The following is a 21,183-nucleotide window of genomic DNA, read 5'->3' on the forward strand; positions in this document are numbered from 1 at the left end:
AATATCATCTATGATAGAATCTAGGATTTAGGGTATAATGTCTAGGATATACAATATAGGGGTTATGGTTTAGGATTTGAAAATTATGGTAAATAAGGGCTTTATAGGATTATCATTAGAGAGGATTGTGAAAATGGCTCTTCTAGGCGACCACTTAAGACTTCACTTGAGAGGTTGGAAGCTTAGAAGGTGAATGTGTCAAGGGTCTTGGATGTGAGAGATTATCCCATTTATGATGCTCATGGATCTGGGAAATTGTATTAAGAATATTAAAGAACTAAAGAGGAGCTTGAAATTGAGATCACAATGAGGGTGAACTAGACCTCTCAGAGGGCAAACAAGGTTGCAAAAGGGATTTATGGGATTATCATCAGAGGGTGTTGGAAATGGCTCTTATAGGCAACTGCTAAAGAGAAGAAGTTCACTTGAGAGGTGCGAATCTTAGCAACTAAATGCATCAAGGGGGCTAGATGTGAGGGATTATCCCATTTAGGATGCTAATGGAGTTGGAAAATTGTATTAAGACTAAAGCTCTGGAGAGGAGCTTGAAACAATCAACGAGCATGAACCAACCTTCAAAGACATCTCCTCTTTAGGTGCATCGACAATGCATGCATTTTGTTGGGATCTCATGTATGCTTGGATGCTAACCTTGTATGCATGATAGAGTGTCAATACACTTATAGGAAGATCTCTAACTCAAAGTTTGTTACACCAATAGTCACGAGGGTCAGAGAGAATTGTGTGTATTGAAAATTACATTGCAATCTAAAATAGTATATCTTCACTACTATGTGGGGTAGTTCTCAAAGGCACTCGAAGTATGGTGGCCAAACAAATGCCAAGGGTGGCCGTATGTAGCTCATTTATATATTGCACAATGAACCCAATGATGAATTGCCATGTGCTCAAGAGATTCTTGTGTGGTTTTACCAACAAAGGATGCAAAGGAGGTGCTAAATAGATTTGCTCAAGGGGCTGGAGGAGGAGGAATTAAGGGTGATTATAGGCTAACAGTTTAGGAAACTCATCCTCTCGACAATCACCCTAGTTTGTCCTTAAAAACATGTCCAAGAGCATGGGATTTTTACTTGGTTGGCCTAAACATGGGCAAGAGCATGACATTTTTACTTGGTTGGCCCTACACCATTAAGTTCTTGAGCAAGATGATGCTCTCCTATTCCTCGCATAGAATCTTATTGTGGGCGACTCAAATCCGTTGGCATGGAATCAAGCATTGTCTTTTGCTATCATCTCCACAACTTTCTTTGCTCTTTGGCTAAAGTAGATTGTATCATTGCATCACTTTGAAGTGAAACATCTAGACTTCTTACTATTTTTCATAGATTATACATCAATGGAGTACCTTGTTTGCGTTGAGCTTCCTAAGTATTTCATCAAAAGTTTTCTCACGAGCATTCCTATGTTCTTCTCTTTAAAAACAAGACCATAGACAAGGAAAACAATAGACATGTGAATAAATTTAGAAATTATATTTTTGGAAATTGCAATAGACATGGGAATACATTTAGCCTTTCCATGAATGGTGTGGACCAAGACCTTCATTAATGAAAAGAAGCCCATTGGATGAGAAATATAATCCCTCTTGTATGAATCAAACTTCAACACATTGCAAAGGGATTTTTGGGATTAACATCACAGAGGAGGATGAAAATGGCTCTACTAAGCGACCACTAAAGAGAATCACCTCACCTTAGGCTAAGAAATTGATAGCATAAACAGTTTTGGATGTGAGGGATTATGTCAATTTTGATGTTCATGGATCTAGACTCTTGTATCAAAACAAAGGTGATGGAGAGGACCCTAAAATTGAGCTCAATGAAGATACTAGGCTTCTTAATAGGGCCTATTCTCTTTGAGGCTTTTGGAAATCGACAAACAATTGTTGTTTCTCACTTTTTTGGGAAAGGTCGACGATGAACTTTGCTAACAATTTATATGAACATGTGACATTGGCTTACAGTTGTGTAAAGACCTTAGAAACAAAAAACAAGTCCGTTGGACTTGATCATCACCAATGTGGAGAATTGAGCAATGAGCATGATGTGAGAACCTATTCTACATTAGCTATTGCTTTAATTTCTTTAAGTCTCCCTTTTAAAAAAGCCACCCAATAAACCTAATGCAATGCCCATTTAAACAAGTGAAAGGGTCACGTTGGCTTTCTAAACCAATAAGAAAGTGTTAAAATCATTAAGTTGAGTTTAATTGGAATCAATGTTCAGGAAAGGATTGCCTGAGCTTAGCCTTGACCCGGGTTGAAAATCGAGACTAGCCGGTTGCAAACCATCGTAAAGGGAAAAAAAATGGTGAAATATGCAAGAAAATAGTTCAAAAATCTTGCAAATTTCAAAAATTTTGCTAGTATTTTTGGTTTGCTTCTTTGCATGGAGGAAAGCAAAGCCGCTTAATAAAAGAGACTTTCTCGAACACTGATTAGAATCAAGCTATATAATGCAAGAAAAGTCAAGGCCATGTGAGGTTGTGAAATGAAAGGTGAAATAAAAAGAACTCATTAATATATATATGTGTGTGTGTAAATAAATAAATAAATAAATATATGTATATATATGTTTATGGAGAATTTACTGGAATTATGCAAGGTGAAACTTCATTTTAGCATTCTAAAACAATAGAATACAAGAAAAGTCAAGACATGTCAAAATGTGAAATAAAAATATCCATTTAATATTTTAAAACCAAAATAGCATTTAAGGTAAGTCTCAATCATCACTAAAAACATTGAAAGTGTGCCTAACTCAACTCTCCTCTAAGGCTTCTTTTAGAAAGCCAAAAAAAGGGGCATGTGAGTCTGCAATGCATCGACCCGTGGAGCTCATGCACATAATTTGCAGAGGTGAATTTAGTGACACTGTGCAAATGGAGGGATTCCAAGTGAGTAGCATCTCAATAGCCCATTCATAACAGCAGGTCAACCTGCAAAAACCTGCTAGCGCACACACACACACACACACACACACACACACAGAGAGAGAGAGAGAGAGAGAGAGAGCAAGCAAGGCAAGCACAACTATGAGAGAAGGTGTCAGAGCCAGCCTCGAATGACCACATACACTCAACACATAGGTGAGGTTTGAGTTTCAATTTTGAATCTCTCTCTCTCTCTCTCTCTCTCTCTCTCTCTCTCTCAGCCCGCCCCCACACACATACTCATGCACCTTTCTCTATCTGAGTTTATCTCTTCCTTTCAAAGCAACCAAGTTTCAAGCAAAACATTAGCTTTAATGTTAGACTGAGTTGTCTGTCTCTCCCTCTCATACCATCTAAATTTCAATATCTCATACCATCTATATTTCAATATAGACATTAGCTTTAATTTTCAAGTTTATTCAAGGAGAGACAAAGAAAATGAGCACTCTCTTTTCTTGTCAATGGCAAAGCTTCCTCATAGATAGAGAAACAGATATTGAACCCTCATTTTAAATCTCTACCCTTCTCTATCTCCTTCTCTCTTGAATGCATGTGCATAATACTATTATTATCGTAACTATCCATCATAATTATTGGCATCCGTTGTAGAATTTGATAATGGCATTGAACACTTCAAACACCACTTTGGCTTTGGCGACGGTGCAATGAAAATTCACGAACTAAATTCAATGTGGCTAGTTACCTAAATACTCATTTGAAATACTTAATCGCATGATTTTTTTCATTTTCTTAAACTAAGTTAATTATCTTAAAAAAGCTACTAAAATATACCCATCTCAACACATGCAAAGTGTTTACACTTTGTAAATCCTAAAACATGTCGTAGATAGGGGATAGCAAATGTACTTACTTGTAAAAAATCTTAGTTGACTTGCTCTCCCCAAAGGTATCACCAATTCCTTATGGCATAGCAAAGCTAACTCATGAGGGCACACGTTCTATCTTTCACACCCACTTACATGTTTGACGAGGAAGTGGTTCTTGTGTTTTGGAAAATCGCCCGACTCTTAAACTTATAAGATGAAAAATACAATGGTACTCTCTCATGAAAAATTTGGACTGCCGTCCAAATTTCAACCATAGTTCATAACACTTCAATGAAAGCCTATATCACAAGAGTGTTAGGAAATATGACATAGCTAAGTAGATATTATAGTAGTTTACTTAATGGAGAGAGATAATTTCCACACATGAGAGAGAGAGAGAGAGAGAGAGAGAGAGAGAGAGCACGATATACATGGTTCACCCAGTGTGGGTTACATCCACGGGAAAGCAACCACTCGATGGCTTTAGTACTTCAAACAAGAAGTAGGTTACAAAGGGATTATACCTTTAGTAGAGCTCCCGCCTTGCTTCACTCTTACCACCTCACATCAACTTCACACTACATCACAATGCATTTTGTGTGTAGAAGAGGCCTCCTTTTATAGGCAAAAAGGGCTGCCCTCTCTCATGAGAGGCCGCTGTGTAGCCGCCCTTGTGTAGACAAGTCCAAGTTGGACTCTCCAATGCGCCCATGTGTGGTTGCCCTTGAGAAGACAAGTCCGCCTTGAAAACGGCCACCGACCATTGACTTCTGAATACCGATCATCGACCAATCGACCAACCGTTTTTCAACCACTTTCTGACCGCCGTCTGACTGTAATATTCTGGCAAAAAGAAATATTTTGCTGAGTGATTTTTGTTCATGTACGATGGCTTCTCCTCATAACGGGGACCTTACAAATGTGCGTTTTTAATACAAAAACTTACAAGGGGTAAATCAAGTTCCATACTTAACAAAGAGAGGGAACCTTAGACTGGGTCCATGGTTGGACATGAGATTTGGATGGTTTGCCAAATTTGAGAGACCTATCACCCATATATTTAAAATTATAAACACTAACAACATCTCTAAGGAAAAGTGCCCACCTTTGTATTTGGCTAGTGGTTCGAACGACCATCTAGGTCTCTAGCCCAAAATAGATTTGGGAAATAGTCTAAACATCAAACCCAAGTTTTCAAATCCATTATCTTTTCCATAGATTTATTCCACCCAAGCTACCAATTAAACTTTGTTAATTCTCAATCCTAGGTTAGACTTGCCACCTATATATTTAGAACTATTAACACTGCTAACATCTCTAATGAATTAAAAAATATATGAGATGATATTTGAACAATCATCTAAATCAACCCTAGACCATATTTGGACAACCGTCTAAACTGCAAACCCAAGCTTGAAAGACCATTTTTAACTATATTCAATGCATCTAGGCTGCTAAATTCTCGTTTTTTTTTTTGTACTCTCTATCCCATATTGGATCCAGGCTTATCTTAGACACAAACCTAGGGCATCAAATTTGGACAATTGTCTAAATCTCAACCCAAAAGTAAACAAGTGAACAAGGGTGCACCTTTATACGAGCTCTGTACTTGGCTAGTGATTCAAATATTCAAATTTCAAACCCAAACTAGATTTGGAAAACCATCAAGATCTCAAACGTAACCTTTAAAGGCTACCAGCTCCATAGATTTGTTGCACTCGGGCTATCAATTCTACTTTTGTTTACTCCCAATCCCAGATCAAATTTGGACAACCGTCCAAACCTCAAAACCCAAGCTTCAAAGAACATCTTTTCAATATGTTTGGTGCATCCAAGATACCAAATTCTACTTTTATTACCTCTCAACCCCGGACTGGATGGCATGCTAAGACATGAGATTTGGACGATTGTCTAAATCTCAGAGACTTTTATCACAACCAAACCTAGGGCATGAGGTTTGGACAATCATCTAGATCTCAACCCCAAAAGTGAAAAGTGAACAAGTGTGCACCAAGCTTCAAAAACCATCATTGTTTGCACGGATTTTTTCACTTAGGCTACCAATTTCACTATTGTTGTCTCTCAATCTCAGACCAGATCCATTCTTGGAGATGAGATTTGGACGGTTGTCCAAACCTCATATACTCATCTCAGACACAAACTCATGATATGAGATAATAGGCCTTATGCCATACAATTCAGAGATGTCTTACCCATATATTTAGGACTATTAACACTACGGATATCTCTAATAAATACAACAATAAATAAAATGATGATATTTGAGAAATTGTCTAAATCTCAACCCTAGACCAGATTTGGACAACCATCTAAACAAAAAACCCAAGCTTGAAAGACCATATTTCCAATATGTTTGTTGCATCTAGGCCACCAAATTCTACTTTTTTTCAATATTTATCCTAGACCAATTCATGTTTATCTCAGACACAAACCCAGGGCATCAGATTTGGATAATTGTCTAAATCTAAACCCCAAAAGTAAGCAAGTGAACAAGGGTGCATCTCAATAGTTGGCTAGTGTTTGAACGACCATCCACAATTCAAACCCAAACCAAATTTGGAAAATCATTGAGATGTCAAGGCCAACCTTTAATGACCGTCATCTTTTCCATAGATTTGTTGCACCCATGCTACCAATTCTACTTTTGTTTACTCCAAACCGCAACCATCCAAACCTCAAACCCAAGCTTCAATGACCATATTTATGTTTGGTGCATCCAAGATATCAAATTCTACTTTTAGTACCTCTAAATCCTTGACTAAGTGGCATGCTTAGACATGCAATTTGGACGGTTATCCAAACCTTAGAGACTTTTGCTGGACCCAAACCTAAGGCATCAGTTTAGGAAATTATCTAGATCTCAAATTCAAAAGTAAACAAGCAAACAATTTTGCACCAAGCTTCAAAGACCATCATTTGTTTGCATGGATTTTCTGCAGGTAGTCTACCAATTTCACTTTTGTTATCTCTCAATCCTAGACCGGATCCATGCTTGGAGATGAGATTTGCATGGTTGTCCAAATCATCTTTTCCATAGATTTGTTGCACCCATGCTACCAATTCTACTTTTGTTTACTCCCAACCTCAAACGCAAGCTTCAAAGACCATCTTTAGGTTTTATGACCTTGCCACACAGTGGGAAGGAGAAACCAACCTCTATGTCCAGTCCCTTTTCCCCTCTAGCTGCTAGAAACAATACATGGAATTTGAAGCAAGCCACCTCAAGGTGGAGAGAAGAGTCATCAAGGAATTGTGTGAAGTCATAGGAAAAGAAGTCTCACCAACGCGATTAGTCAATCCACAAGGGACGATCACAAAAGGTGATGCCTGCACCAACTGGGGCATCTATAGGTATGGCTACTCCTCCCATGCCAAGCAGCTCATGGAAAATGCAATTCCAAGAGACCTCCTAGCTAGCCCTATCCCTTTGGATGGCGGTAGGGTTTGGGAGGGAGTAGACGATAGAGTAGGGGGACTAGTTGGTGGGATGGGAGATGTGGTAGCGAGAGGGACTCGGGGGGGGGGGGGGGGGAAGGGGGGAAGGGGGGTGTAGGGGTAGGAAGGATGGGAGGATATTGATGGCAAAGCTGAGATAGAAGGGGGTATTCATCTGCTCATCTTGCTATAGAATGTCAAAACGGAACCCACTACTGTTGGCCTATTACTCCACATTCAAATGGAGTCAACCACCACTTACTTGAGTTAATCAAATGACCTTCAGGAGGGTGTGGGTGTCTCAAACCAAAACGCATACTGAAGGTATGCCTGTTGCCTTAACAACAACAATTTTTTTTGTATGAGGTGTCTCCAAGACAATCCCAATATCATGGAGCCTATCTTGGAAAGTAGCGGGAGGTACTCTCTCCTCATGCCAAGGAAATAGATTAAAATGGGCAGGTATGCCTCATCCACAAGAGCATTGGTAGCTAGATTGAATCCATGTCACCATTGTAAAAAATGAGCTCTGCCTGTTTGGATGGCTAGGGGACTCATTGCAATGACCTTAGACACCACATCAAAAGTCTCAAACTCTATCCATTGATAGTAGCCATGCTTGAGAAGTTAAACCTCAATGATCTTTCCCACCTCTGCTAAAAGGGGAGCTTGGAGGACTTTACGCACCTTCTCTCTACTAGGTCGAGTACCAATGATCTTGCAAATAATAGAGGTGGCATGAAGGCACACCACATCTACTTCTAAGATCGCTTGATCTATCAAGAAAAGAGCAAGTTGGATGGTGGGTTCCATGGATTCAAGAAACATGGCTTCCATTGAGTCCCTCTATGGTAGAGAAAAATCCTCCATCTATGTCTGTGGTTATGACGATGAACAAAGACGGAGCGAAGGAAAGATGAAGATGACAAAGATGAAGTCAAAGCTCAAAACGTTGCGCCCCCCGGGAAATCACTCTATATACAAAATGGGACGCCACCTGCGAGCATACAACTTTTATAAAACCCCTATATGAGACTCATATTAGGGAATATGACCCCCCTTTCTAAGCTTATACAACAATCAATGCAGAAAACTATCATACCCCTATCTTACAGAAAAAATTTAGGACTCACATGATCTAACTGAGTAAAACTAGTTAAAAAGCATGTAACATAGTGATTGGCAACATACCAAGGAACCACATCTGTTGATAACTAGATGTACCCTCAATGTGTCTTAGTTTGACTTTCAAACTATGTGCTCGTTCAACATGCACTCTAGCTACTCATCCAATCTTGACCATCTAAATTACTAAAAAAACATGGTTATAATGCTGTGTTAGGTTCTCCGTGTAAATTTGTACCTATACAAACTCTTTATAGCTTTCATTCCTCAACAAATGAACTATAATCACAAAACAAGAAATTGATACAAAGCCATTTTATTTCTTGCATGTACCTTTGTAGCTATTGACTCACAAGTTTGAGGGCATACTCTTTTGGGAAGCCATGATTTTGAAACACAAAAACTTCCTCTCATTTTTCCCTTTTCTCACTTCCCCCCCCCCCTCGAAATATGATACCCCTTCCCTTATTTTTAAGCTTGGGAGAGATAAATTATTGGGGGTCTGCCCCTAAGTTATAAGTTTATGTAACTTGTAAAGAAAAACCCCTCCCTTGTACTTACGTGGTGCGATAAGTTTTCCTTGGTGAATCCCCCGGGCGCTGCACACAGGAAACAAGAGAGGAAGAAAAAGAGGGAGGGGGGAGGGCGGCAAGAGGGCATGCTGGCGGGCTAGGGCAACAAGGGCATGAGGACAGGGGGTAATGCTGATAGGCTAGGAAAGCAAGGACAAAAGGGCATGAGACATCGTGAGCTAATGGGCAAGGGGGAGGGAGATGTGTAAGGTCTCTACCTGCCCTAGAAGAGGGTTACCTATGTAAAATTTTAAGTCCAAATATCACTTTGGAAAAAGATGCTATTTTAAGCAGGTTTTAGTGATCAGATGTCATTTTTATGTTATGATCCTTGTAGAACTTTTAACTCTGGTCATATTTAGTTTTTTCTGAAAATTTTTCAAAAATAGAAAGTTTTTGACCCCCGGCATGGTCTAGGGTCGACCGGCTCGTCAAATTGTGTACCGACCCAGGTTTCCTTAAAAATAGGGTCCGGACATCGAAAGCTGCTATTTGTGGCAGGTAGTCATATCAGTTAGCTGCATGGATTTCTCAAGTTAGCAAGTTTCAGAATTAAATTTGGGTTAGTATAGGTCAAGTTAGCCTAAGGTTAGCATTTTATAAGGTATGTGTATGGCATGTATGTGGATGTGCATGCATGGGTATGCATGGGCATGTAACCCCATCATGTATGGCCATGGGTCATGTGTATAGGTAGTCTTGTGCCAAGTGTTGGGTCAAGTGTGGGAGTGTGGCATGGAGGCTAAGTATGGACCAGCGAGGTGTATCACTTAATTAGGAAAAAGGGGACACCTCTAGTGGTTAGTGAGAGGCTTGTGACACCTCTACTTCTTTTTTTGGCAAGAGGGGGCGAGAAAGGGAGGTATGGGCAAGCCTTGGCCATCAAGAAATCCCAGAAGCCTATATAAGGGGCATTCCCACCCAATTTTACACACACAATTCCCAAGACAGTGCAAGGAAGTGCTGCTGTCGGAGCAATCTTTTGTGAAGCTTTTCTACATCACATAACACACAAAGAAGATCTTAATTAAGGATAATTTAATTATATTTATGTTAATCCTATTGCTCCATAGCCTCTTTTCTCTAGAGGATTCCTATGTCGAGCTTAATTATGCTAGTTGGCTACAACATTAAATAATCTATTCTCTATTATATGTGGGGTACTGTCAATGGTTTCCATCCATTGATTGTATTTCCATTGTTGGGTTAAGGAGCACCTTGCTTCTTAAAGATATTTAATTTCCATTTAATTAAGCATGAGCTTATGCATATAATCATCATTGCTAGTTATGCATGTTGTGCATAATTATGTTGTTAAGTTCTTCACCTATAATTCTCTAAGATATGGTAAGATTTTTTTAATGCACCCAAATTCAAGATTAATCAAGGAATTAAACCCTTGATTTGCCAATGAAATTGGGGCATAATTATGAGACTTCTTGCATACAAAAAGGTGTATAACTAGGATATTGTGTTGCATTAGCAAATTGTGTATGATTTGTGAAAATTAATCATCTATTATATTTGGTATTTGCATGGTTATAGTCTAGCATTGTATGTTATAATGATGCATCTAGTTAGTACATTAATCTTGATCTCATGTTGCATACGAGGGAAGTTTTGGTTATGATAATCTTAGGATGAGTTTATGAGTAATTAAGAAATAATTATCTCGTTGCATCCTTGAGTTAGCTTACATACTTGCAGTTGTGAAGGCTTGTCATTTAATCTAGCATTACGTGTAAGAATACAATTATTCCTTGTCAAGTTTTCTCATTGGTTGTTGTGGGAATTACGCATAGTCTCTTGTTTCTCCGAAAGAACTAATCCTAGTATTGAGATATGGCCCCCAAGACACGTTTTGGTGGTGCTAACGACCACGAGGGCAGGAACTAGCAACATGGTGAACAACGATAAAGCACCGATGAGAGAGGAAAATCCAGTCATCTCACGAGGCATTGAAGAGGAAATTTATGTGGTAGGATGAATTTATTTTTTTATTTTACGCAAGCATTGCATTACGATAACTTTAAGAATGTTTAAACTCCCCGAACTATGTTGGAAATCCAACTGAGACAACGACATTGGTATTTTTAAAGGTTTTAATTAAGTTTAAGTTTAAATTTAATAGGAAAGAAATGTTTTATGGAAAGACTGTTTGGAAGTAGGAAAGAATGGTTGGTAGGAAAAACTATCTCAAACAAATTTCATTCATTATTGCAATGTCAATTTAGTATGAACCCCCTACTGGTCACAGGGTGGTAGCTCGTGAAGTTATCGTAGGAGCTAAATCCACGACTTGATTTCTATGCGGTGGATATATCCATGGCTTGCTTTCTATGCGGTGGATACATGATTTTACCCGGAGAGTTACTCCATGAATTGGGTGGAATCATGGACTAGTTGTATGGACGGCCAGTTGACAGCGGGTGGAGTTAACACTCGCTAGAGGTCCTCACGACTCTAAGACATTGGAATTTTAATGAAGTATTGTTTGTTTAGTATTTTTTCCTAGGAAAGATATGTTTTGGTGCCGATTTGACAATGTTTGAAGGGATGTCTAAACGAATTTGTGATGGAAACCATAAAAAGGAGCCTAAGTGTTGAACAACAATGTGTTAGTAATTAGGCCACACAAAGAATTTGTGTGAGTGCGGGGTGGAAAGTAGAGGCTTGGCTCAGGTTGCCAAAGCCTATGAGACGGGTGGTCTCGATCAATCGGAAACTCTCTACCCTGCACAATAGAGTACATCATTAGATAGCTGATTAAGATAGAGTCGAAGGAACTTGATGTAAGTGCCTCTGAAAATTATAGGAAAAAAGGCACTGAGGTTACTTCTCCTCCTGGAAGATGAGAATAGGATCGATAGTACGTAATTACGCTTCCCCTGTGGAGTGGAGCTAGACTCCTTTTCACTGGTGGCTTGGACTCAACTCACTAAGTGATGAGAGACAATCCACTGGTATTCTTTATTTTCTTCTTAGCCAGTTTTTGTTTGCTTCTGCATAGGATCTAGCAACCGTCAGGTGTCCTCCAATTCTATCAAGATGAGACGGAGAGGGGACCTCACAAGATGGCAATGTTAGTGGGTGCATGAGAAACAATGAGTCATCTGCTTAACTACTTAAGCTTTGATGAGTTTCAATTATTTGTATATTTTATGTGCTCACATTCAACAGTCTACTGCATAAAGTGGTGTTACATTTAAAGCCAAGGAGACGTATCATGAAATGGGTATTAGAGTTGCAGGAGTTTGAATTTGAGTTTAAGATTGACCACACTAGCAGATCTCATCTAGTGGATATCTTGGTTAATAAGAGAAGAAGTAGACTAGTGAAGAAAGTAGAGATTAGATTAAGAAATGGTTCTCTAATTACAATGGATTAGCACTAGCCTCTTCAGCATGGGTATTAAGCTCAAGGCTAAGCCATCCATAGAGTGAACACTCAAGAGAGAGAGAGAGAGAGAGAGAGAGAGAGAGAGAGCTCTCAAAAGTGGATCCTCAAGAGTGGATACCCAAGAATGAAGCCTCCTTGCATAAAGGCTTCCTTATAAAGTCTTGCACCACAATCCCTTCTACTATGGGTTTAAGTTTGAGTTCTCTAGAACTCCCGATGAGCCCAAGACCTTATACAATGTGAGTTGGAAATATTGTGCACATCCCAGCAACATAAAGCAAAAAAAAACACTCAAACTATTATGAAGATTAAACCACTTGAAATTTAAGTTTTATGCATGAAACACAAGCAATCAATTATGACCCTAAGCTAATGAAAGTTCATCAACCTACTAGCCTAAAATCTATGGGACCAATATTAATAATGCATCCTAGTCTATCATGTCTGTGGGCTAAAAAAAAACTCCTAATCTATTAGTACATTATCAGAGCTTTTTGAAGCTCATGGAAGTTTTGTTTTTGTCATTCATACAAAAAAGTAAAGCACAATACAAGGCTACCACCCCAAGGCAAGTCTAGATATGACTCTCGGCTACCAAGAAGGTGTTCCAAAAGCCTACTAGCCTACCAAGGCGACGGCTAACCCCTATCAGCACAGGGCATTGGTTTAGGGCCTTGACCAAGCGAGCCAAGGTGATTCCCCTTGCCTGCCAAGTGCCAATAAGGCGCTAGGTCTCACAAGACACAACATAACATATAAATTTTTCTTTTCATGTGTCTAGTAGCATTTTTGCTACTTTCTCTTGACATTTTTTTTCTTCATTGTTTCATTTTTTTTAACACTTCTTTATTGCTTCCATAATTAGTGTGCTTATGGCAAATGGACTAAGAGACTAAAGCCTAATCATAGCCCTAGGTCATGTTAAAAATGAATGGAGTATTAAAACTATTAGTGAGAGTCTAGGACTAGCAAGAAATGATCCTACATTAGCTTAAGGTCAAGGCCAATTACCTATGATTAACACACATAAAACCAAATTTTTAATGAGTTAATATTCACAAAGCAAAGTGCTAAAACTTTAGTATCCCTAGTTTTTGAAAATGAAAGAACCATAGCTTAGAAGCAAAAAATTTACTTAATCCAAGCATGGGGAATGGAGAGATAAACAAAAGAGCAATATCATGGAAGGATTTCACCTATTCATGCTCTTTTGAGCATCCTTGAGCAAGCATCCATTTTGTGTAGAGAAGTCTCTTTACCCTTTTATTTACAATCCAAGCTTTTTGAAGGTAAGTGTAAACACAAGCTACAAAAGCCATTTATTCAAAGCCAAATGCACAAAAAAAAACAATAATGAAAACCTAAAGCTAGGGTCTCAGTTACCCAAATATGAAAAGGCAAAAAACCCAAGGGAAAAAAGTACCTTTGGTTATGCACATGGTGCTCTTTGTTAGCAACTTTATCCATACATATCAACAATGAGAGATAAAATGCTTCTACATAAGCAAAATTTCAATTTTTCACAACCTCTCATGCATGATTTAAAAGTTGATTAATTTTTAGCTCAAATGAAAGTGAAGATTAAAAACAAGCCATGAGCTAGAAATAATGCAATTTTTGAATGAATTTGAAGTGGCTCTCGATAGCCAAAATATTACAATTTAAAGCTTTCCAAAAAGTTGACTACCAACTAGCTCACATGATTTTCTATTTAAGAGCAATCTATGGGCTAGAGACGACTTCAACTTTTAATGGAATGAAAGTAAACGACTCTCAATAGCCAAATTTGGTACTTGAAAGCTCTAAAAAAGTTGGGTAAACACTAGGTCAAATGAAAAAAAATTCACTTTAGACCAAGCTATGAGCTAGCACATATACAACTTTTAATCATAAGAATTGGAATGGCTCTAAGCAGCCAAATATTGCACTATGATGCAATGACGACACCCGGCCTTGGATCAATGAAAGCTCATCTGAAATGGAATCCCACTTTGCCAATCACTTTTCAAAAACGAAGTCAATCATTAGTGCTCTTAAGCATATGGAAATTCAATACAAGCACTAAAATAATTCAAGATCAATCACAAGCCTAAAATTTTACTGCTCTCCCATGGTCATTCAAAGAAGCTCAATTTTTAGTGCTATACAATGATTTGGCATTCAAATTAAGCACTAAAAGATACAAGCAATGTCAAATCCAAACTTTAATGCGCACTCTCCATCAAGCATGAATGCATCATCATTGTAGCTCTCAAATGAAGCTCGTATGCTTGCCAAAAAGATTTGGAACAATAAAAATGCCAATGAACTCAAGCATCAAACCATGCACAAGCCAAAAAATTTGTGGAATGAGAGTTCATTTATGCATGAAAATGATTACACAAGCATAGCACACATGAAGAAAATGCATGGCTCGTGAATAGCCAAATTTTGCTTTACAATTGAATTTTGTGCCCCTTAATAGGCATTTGGACAAAAGAATTTTGCATACATATTAAGCAATGCCAAACTCAAATTCTAGTGCATGTTTTAATCAATCACACAGTACTGGTAACTGGTAATGGTAATGGTTACTAGTACTGGTACTGGTTACTGGTAACTGGGGTCACAACAATATGACGTGTGTGTGTGTGTGTTTTTTTTTTTTTTTTTTGCATGGTGGGTCTACTATAAGCTGCAATGTCGAGGTTAAGCCACCGCTAACTTCTAAGAGTACTACTCCACGTTGTTTGCAAGCAAAAGATAGAGGCAAAAGCAAACAAAACTGCAACAAAAAAGTGAAACCTGCGAAAAGTAGGTGTGGGCTTGCATTACTGGGTGCATAAAAGTCAAGTGCCTGAGGCAAGTGGTGGGCTTGATGAGTGGGTGGGATCCTGTGATCAACACAGAGTCAAGCTGACATGCACCAAAAGAGACAAAGCAGTGTGTGTGTGCGTGTGTGTGTTGTTTTGTGGAGTTTCACACACTGGCCAACCAAATACAACAACGGTGGGGTGGGGCCAGTAATCACAAACATGTGTGTGTGCACGCGCACGTGTGTATGAGCTTGCAGTGAACCCCCGCGGGATTCACTATTAATAATGGGGGGATGTCACCTGCGTGCATCAAAATTAGAGAAACCCCCCTATGTACGGTATCTTACATGCTAACCTACCCCTTACATACGGACAAGATACAGACATTCTCTCAATGAGCCATCCCTCCTCATACGGATTTCGTACGGAATGTAATGACCCACTATTTTATGTATACTAGTAACATAACAATTTTAGAAGCACATGCTTTTGCAAAAATATATTTTTGAACTACAAATGAACAGAAGTGTACATTGTAGTGTGTTTTCATTTGCAATAGGTGGTAAGCGAACAAACCATGAAAAGCAACAAATATAATGAATACTAAATTAAAATAAACCAATCGTTTCAATGTAATTTGTCAAAAAACGAATAGCATTTGCCATGTAAACTGATACAAATCTCAATCTCAAAACATATGATACTAGCCACCTACTTAGTAGGCTTCTTACATGGGATTTAAGACACACTTATGAAATGGATTGTTCTTTAAATAACAAATAATGCATACTCTTAAACAACCATGAAAAACTTCACTCATCGAATCAAAACACATTACAAAACAACCCATTAAAAGATTAATCTTTTTGAACAAAAATAATTATATATGATATGAATGCACGTCTATGCTTAAGCAAAATACACATTTTAAAAAAGTACCATTTGTATTTAATTTTGAGTTTGTACATAAAATATAAATCTTAAAAATTTCGCCAAAACCTCCTTTGTACGGAGAGCTCTTTCTCAAAAAAACTTAGTACACCCTTTTCTTGGGCTCCCACATAGGATTCTCATCACATCATTTCTTTTTCCAAAAAAAATGTCCACAACATCGTATGACCTGCATATCATAGTACATAGGAAACCTCCAATCACATAGTCTAATCACACAATTACCAAAAGGCAATGTCCACATTGATAGGCGATTATGTATGAAAAAAACACAAAATGAAAACGTAAAAGAAGTAGTCTACCAAATTAACTTAAGAACCCTCAAAACCAAACTACATTCCAAGTGCTAATATGTCATGCTTCTCATACTTTACAATCAACAAAATGGGATGTCCATGTCATATGGTTGCCGTGTACATAAAATACATAAATAAAAAAACATGTCATTTGGCTCCTTCTCTCCCCATAACAAAACCAAGTGTGTTTGTTTTCCCTGTCCCTTCATTGAGGTTAATCACAATCTCCTTGATGGCCATACTCGAGTCTGCTTATGTGTAAAGACAAACCCATTCATAAACAAGAATACTTGCAAACAACTACATAATTTGTAACTTCCTTCGTAGCTTTTTAGATAACACATATTGTGTATCTATATCTTGGGCACGCTTACTCTGGTCTCTTTCTGCACGCCAAGCCTTGAGCTTTATCAACTGAACACCTTCGGTGTCACGTGACACATCCAACCCTATGTGTCCATGGATAAGCTACATCACGACAAGGGTTCAGTCAGTCCAGCTAGTCTAGATTAGTAAGTGTTCTGGCACGTTTGTGAGTCTGTTCACAGACCGTGCATGACCAGTCACTTAGTGTAGATACATATCCTTTGGTTGCACACAGCATGATCATAAGCGTTCCCATCAAAATCCATCAGAATCAATGAGGGGAATTTTCCAGTGATTTTAGCCTATTTTCCCTATTTTTGACAATTTTTACTTATTAATTTAAGTGACTTTTGTTGGAAACTGAGTAGGGCAAATTGGGTAAGATAATATTAAAAAAAACCCAAGTTAGCACTAAATGGCAGAAGAGGCAGCAGGAGCTCCATCTCTCAACAACCAACTTCTCAAGCAAGACTCCCAACTCTAGGTGATTCTACCCCAAGCAGAGCCTCCTAGCGTTTTCCTCAAGAAGCAACGCCAGACATCAGCCTTGGCATTTTCCCATCAAGTCCCATCGCCATCCAGACCACAAGACTAGCGTTTTCATCCACTAACGTGAATCAATTAGCGTTTTTAGCCCTTGTCGAACCAACGTTTACAGCCATCTATAGCAACGTTTTTCAGCAATGAAGCAGCCTCAGGTTCAACCCTAAAAGGGTAGCAGATTCAGCCCAAAGATCATCAATTTTCAGCCCTACATTAGATGCAAATTTTCAACCCTAAAGACCAGCAAAATCAACGGTTTCCATAGCGTTTTCGGCAACAGCAGATTTCAGCCCATAGCCAACAGACACATGCATTCAGTTTGTACTAGTTTGTGCAATTATAAGTAGACCACTCTCGCCAACCAGAGTGGGGCCTTCAGAGGAGGGTTTTACGTGTCTGGTGTCGTATTCTCTTCTCTCTCTATCTCTCAATCTCATACACTTGCACACACAGTATCTACTCACTTTGAGGAGGGTTTTACGTCTCTGGTGTCGTATTCTCTTCTCTCTCTATCTCTCAGTCTTATACACTTGCACGCACAGTATCCACTCACTTTGTTCGTGATAATAGCACTCTCTCATTAAGAACGGAAGGCTCTCCCTTCCATAAGAACAAAAAGGAACCTTGAGCACACTATGGAGCACTCATCTTGAGCAAAGTTCAAACATTCATTCCGTTGTACCTAACATTTGGGTTGAGCTTCATATAAATCATGGGCGCACTTTTCCATGTTACCAATGATACTATAAGCAGACTGGTGAGAGTGGTCTACTATTTGATTGCACAAAGTGGTACAATGCGGATGCAATGGACTGATGCAACTTGGAACTATGCTGGTGATGACGAAGACGACTTTAGGGCTGAAATCTGTGGTTTTCTAACTGCTGAAAATCTGCTAATCTTTGGGCTGTTTTGGGTGGCTGAAAATGATTGGTTTGGCTGCGTTTTCGAGGACTGAAAATGGGGGTCTTCTGCATGTACTTAGGGCTGAATCTGCTGTTGTCTTCAAGGTTGAAAACACTGAGCTTCCTGTTGTAGAATGGGTTGAAAATAGGAAACGTTGACAGATTGGGGATCGTTAGCAAAACGCTAGGCAATCTGGAACTGCTGCTGAAATCCAAAACCGCTATGGCTGAGGTTGACCAAAACGTTGGGCTAATGGAATCCAAAAACGCTAGGCCATTGGAATGTTGGCGATGATGCTTGGGAGTAAAAACGCTAGATGAAAGGGAAGCTTCTGCAATCTGGAACTGCTGGAAACGCCAGGGCAGGATGGGGTCTTGATGGTGATGGAAACGCTAGGCTTAGGTGAGTGCTGAGGGGGTGCTTGATGAGTTCTTGATGGTTCCTGCTGAGAAGGTGCCTGTTGAGCGTGGAGCTCCTGCTGCCTTTTCTGCCATTGAGTGCTAACTTACGTTTGCTTATATATTAACCTATCAAAATTGCCCTACCTACTTTTTTTGGAATGTCACTTAAAAATAATAAGTGAAAAATGCAAAAAATAGGTAAAATAGGCTAAATGCACTGGAAAATTCCCCTGATTGAATCTGATGAATTCTGAAGGGAATACTGATGATCATGTTGTGTGCAACTAGAGGATATGCATCTACACTAAGTGACTGGGCATGCATGGTCTACGAATAGACTCACAAAAGTGCCATATCACTTCTAAATCTAGACTGACTGGACTGAGTGAACCCTAATCATGTTGTAGCTTGTCCACGGACACATAGGGTTGGATGTGTCATGTGACACCGATAGATCCTGCCTTTGGAAAGCTGATTTGCACGGGCTACCTTGACCGCGTGGACTTTGTGCATTGCCTACCTCATAGCTTTCCTCACCTAGCCATGAGAAGCTCCGGTATCTTAAATTGTGAAGAGTTGCTCCGTCGTTTGTTTGGTGTTTTCACTGTCGATCTTGATTGTATGATGGCTTACAATATTGGGTGCAACGATATTTTAGCAATAACTTCTATTATTTTCTTATTGTCCTCATTTACTCATTTTTTGTCTATTTTCACATGAGGTCGAGAGAGAGCTCAGAGGCGCACTCGAACTGCCCTAAGGTCGAGGCCGCCTGCTTCCGCCATTCTTCTTTGTTTTCGATGAAATCAAGCCTGCCAATTTTTTGTCCTCGTTTTACTCAAAGCTAAAAAGAAGGCCATAACTATTTTGAAAACGTCTTGCTTTTGATTCCTTTCTTTACCATCTAATTAGCTTATAGCAATACAATTTTCTTACCCATTCCCTACAACCCATATAAAGCAAAACTTCAATCGTAGCAAGAAAAAAAAGTTTCCTACGTCCCCACTAATAATCAATACTTCAATCGTAATGACTAAGAATGGCTGTGGAGTATCATGCTTCAAAAGGAGTGAATCCACGCCCGTAGCTTTGATGAGACTCAAGAAAGTGTTGTAGTTTTTGGTGTGATTTCGCAGAAAAACGAATGAGAAGCATCAAAGTTAAAACAAGTTATAGCTCTAACAACTATCATGGAGAAGAATGGACTAATATGACACAACATAGGCAGGGTTTGAAGGAGCACTGATGCTCTAGCTAAATGATGCATACCATCATAAGCATGCCTTTTATCGACATGCACATACATATATGTACATCCATACATACATGCATGCCATCTTTCCACATGACATGAGAGCATGCATTTCGTGGGGGACAGACTTCCGCACCTCGTTCGACACCTATGCAATGCTAATATCCATAAAGCCTTAAACATCCAAAAACATCCATAAAAGGTGCATAAATCTTTTACCCAAAAGTCCAATAATGTAAAAGATCATATCAAATGCTAACTTGCCATTCCTCGTAAACCCCGATGCTTGCAGGCAAATGCAAAATATCACATCACATCCAAAATGCTAGTGTGTGAAACATTTTTGCATGCACAAGTCCTTCCACATTACACACACATACCAAACATCAAGCATGCACATAAGGGTTGCAACAGATACCTGGATGAAGATCTCGGTGAAATTGACAAGAGCAGCGGCCGCAGGACCCGGTGCGCTTATTCCATTAGGGATAAGGACGGTGCTGATGCTGAAAACGCTGATAACAATGGACATGCCACCATTTGTGCAGGCAATATGAATAGTGTTGCCTTTCACAGCGATGTTGACAAAGCCATCCTGGCCAGCCGCTTGGCCAGTGGTCTGTTAGAGAGTGGTGCTCAATGTAGTGCCCTTGGTGATGGCCTTGAACTTGGCAGTGTCGAAGTAGTCGAGTAGGACATGGAAGCTTACAACATCATACATAGTGTTGGAGTCGGAGGAGTACTGGTGGACAATGGGGTCAAGAACCGAGTCGGGCGGGACCAAAACAGTGATGGTACTCCTGGAGAAGATGGCGGCCGCGACCCCTGTTTCCTTGCAGAGCCTGCTGAGGGTGGAGTGGCTAGGGTGAGAAGCGAGGATGTCTGTGATGTTGTTGTTGGCTATAGCGGCACAGAGCACAGAGAGGAGCAGGGCGAAAGCAAGGAGGGCGACCTTCATGGTGCTAGGCTGCTAGCTCTCTCTCTCCCTCTCCCTCTCCCTCTCCCTCTCCCCCCCCCCCCCCCCCCCCTCTCTCTCTCTCTCTCTCTCTCTCTCTCTCTCTCTCTCTCTCTCTCCCCAGCTTACTACGCTTTGCTGACCTCCCCCTGGGCAAGGGGTTGCCCTGCTCTCATAAGCTCCAGCTCCAGCCCCAGCAGCGCTCCGCCACTGTCGCACCACCTCCCTGCTCCAGCGGCACCCTCACGGGCTGGGCCCTGTTCCGCCCATCATGGGTCCCTTAGCTCCTCTCTGCTACACATTGCATCGGCTTCTCTCTCTCTCTCTCTCTCTCTCTCTCTCTCTCTCTCTCGGGGTCAAAAACCTAGCACCCACACGGTCTCTGCA

General features: G+C 39.8%; 1 protein-coding gene across 1 annotated transcript in view; it reads right to left on the minus strand.

Annotated features, from left to right (window-relative positions):
* Positions 1 to 14,338: 14,338 nt before the first annotated feature.
* The window catches only part of LOC147441885 (fasciclin-like arabinogalactan protein 10), a 7,262-nt gene continuing 417 nt past the window's right edge, over positions 14,339 to 21,183 (minus strand). Inside the window, exons 1-3 of the mRNA XM_086528284.1 lie at positions 20,551 to 21,183; positions 20,260 to 20,460; positions 14,339 to 16,246 (exon numbers count right to left, since the gene is read on the minus strand). The exon at positions 20,551 to 21,183 is cut by the window's right edge and continues 417 nt beyond it. Of these exons, the coding sequence (XP_086384410.1) occupies positions 16,205 to 16,246; positions 20,260 to 20,460; positions 20,551 to 20,799 (492 nt within the window). The 5' untranslated portion in view covers positions 20,800 to 21,183 and the 3' untranslated portion in view covers positions 14,339 to 16,204. The remainder of the gene's footprint in view (positions 16,247 to 20,259; positions 20,461 to 20,550) is intronic.

This window comes from Adiantum capillus-veneris, chromosome 14 (genome assembly GCF_014529385.1).
Source record: "Adiantum capillus-veneris isolate H3 chromosome 14, ASM1452938v2, whole genome shotgun sequence".
Lineage (NCBI taxonomy): Eukaryota > Viridiplantae > Streptophyta > Polypodiopsida > Polypodiales > Pteridaceae > Adiantum > Adiantum capillus-veneris.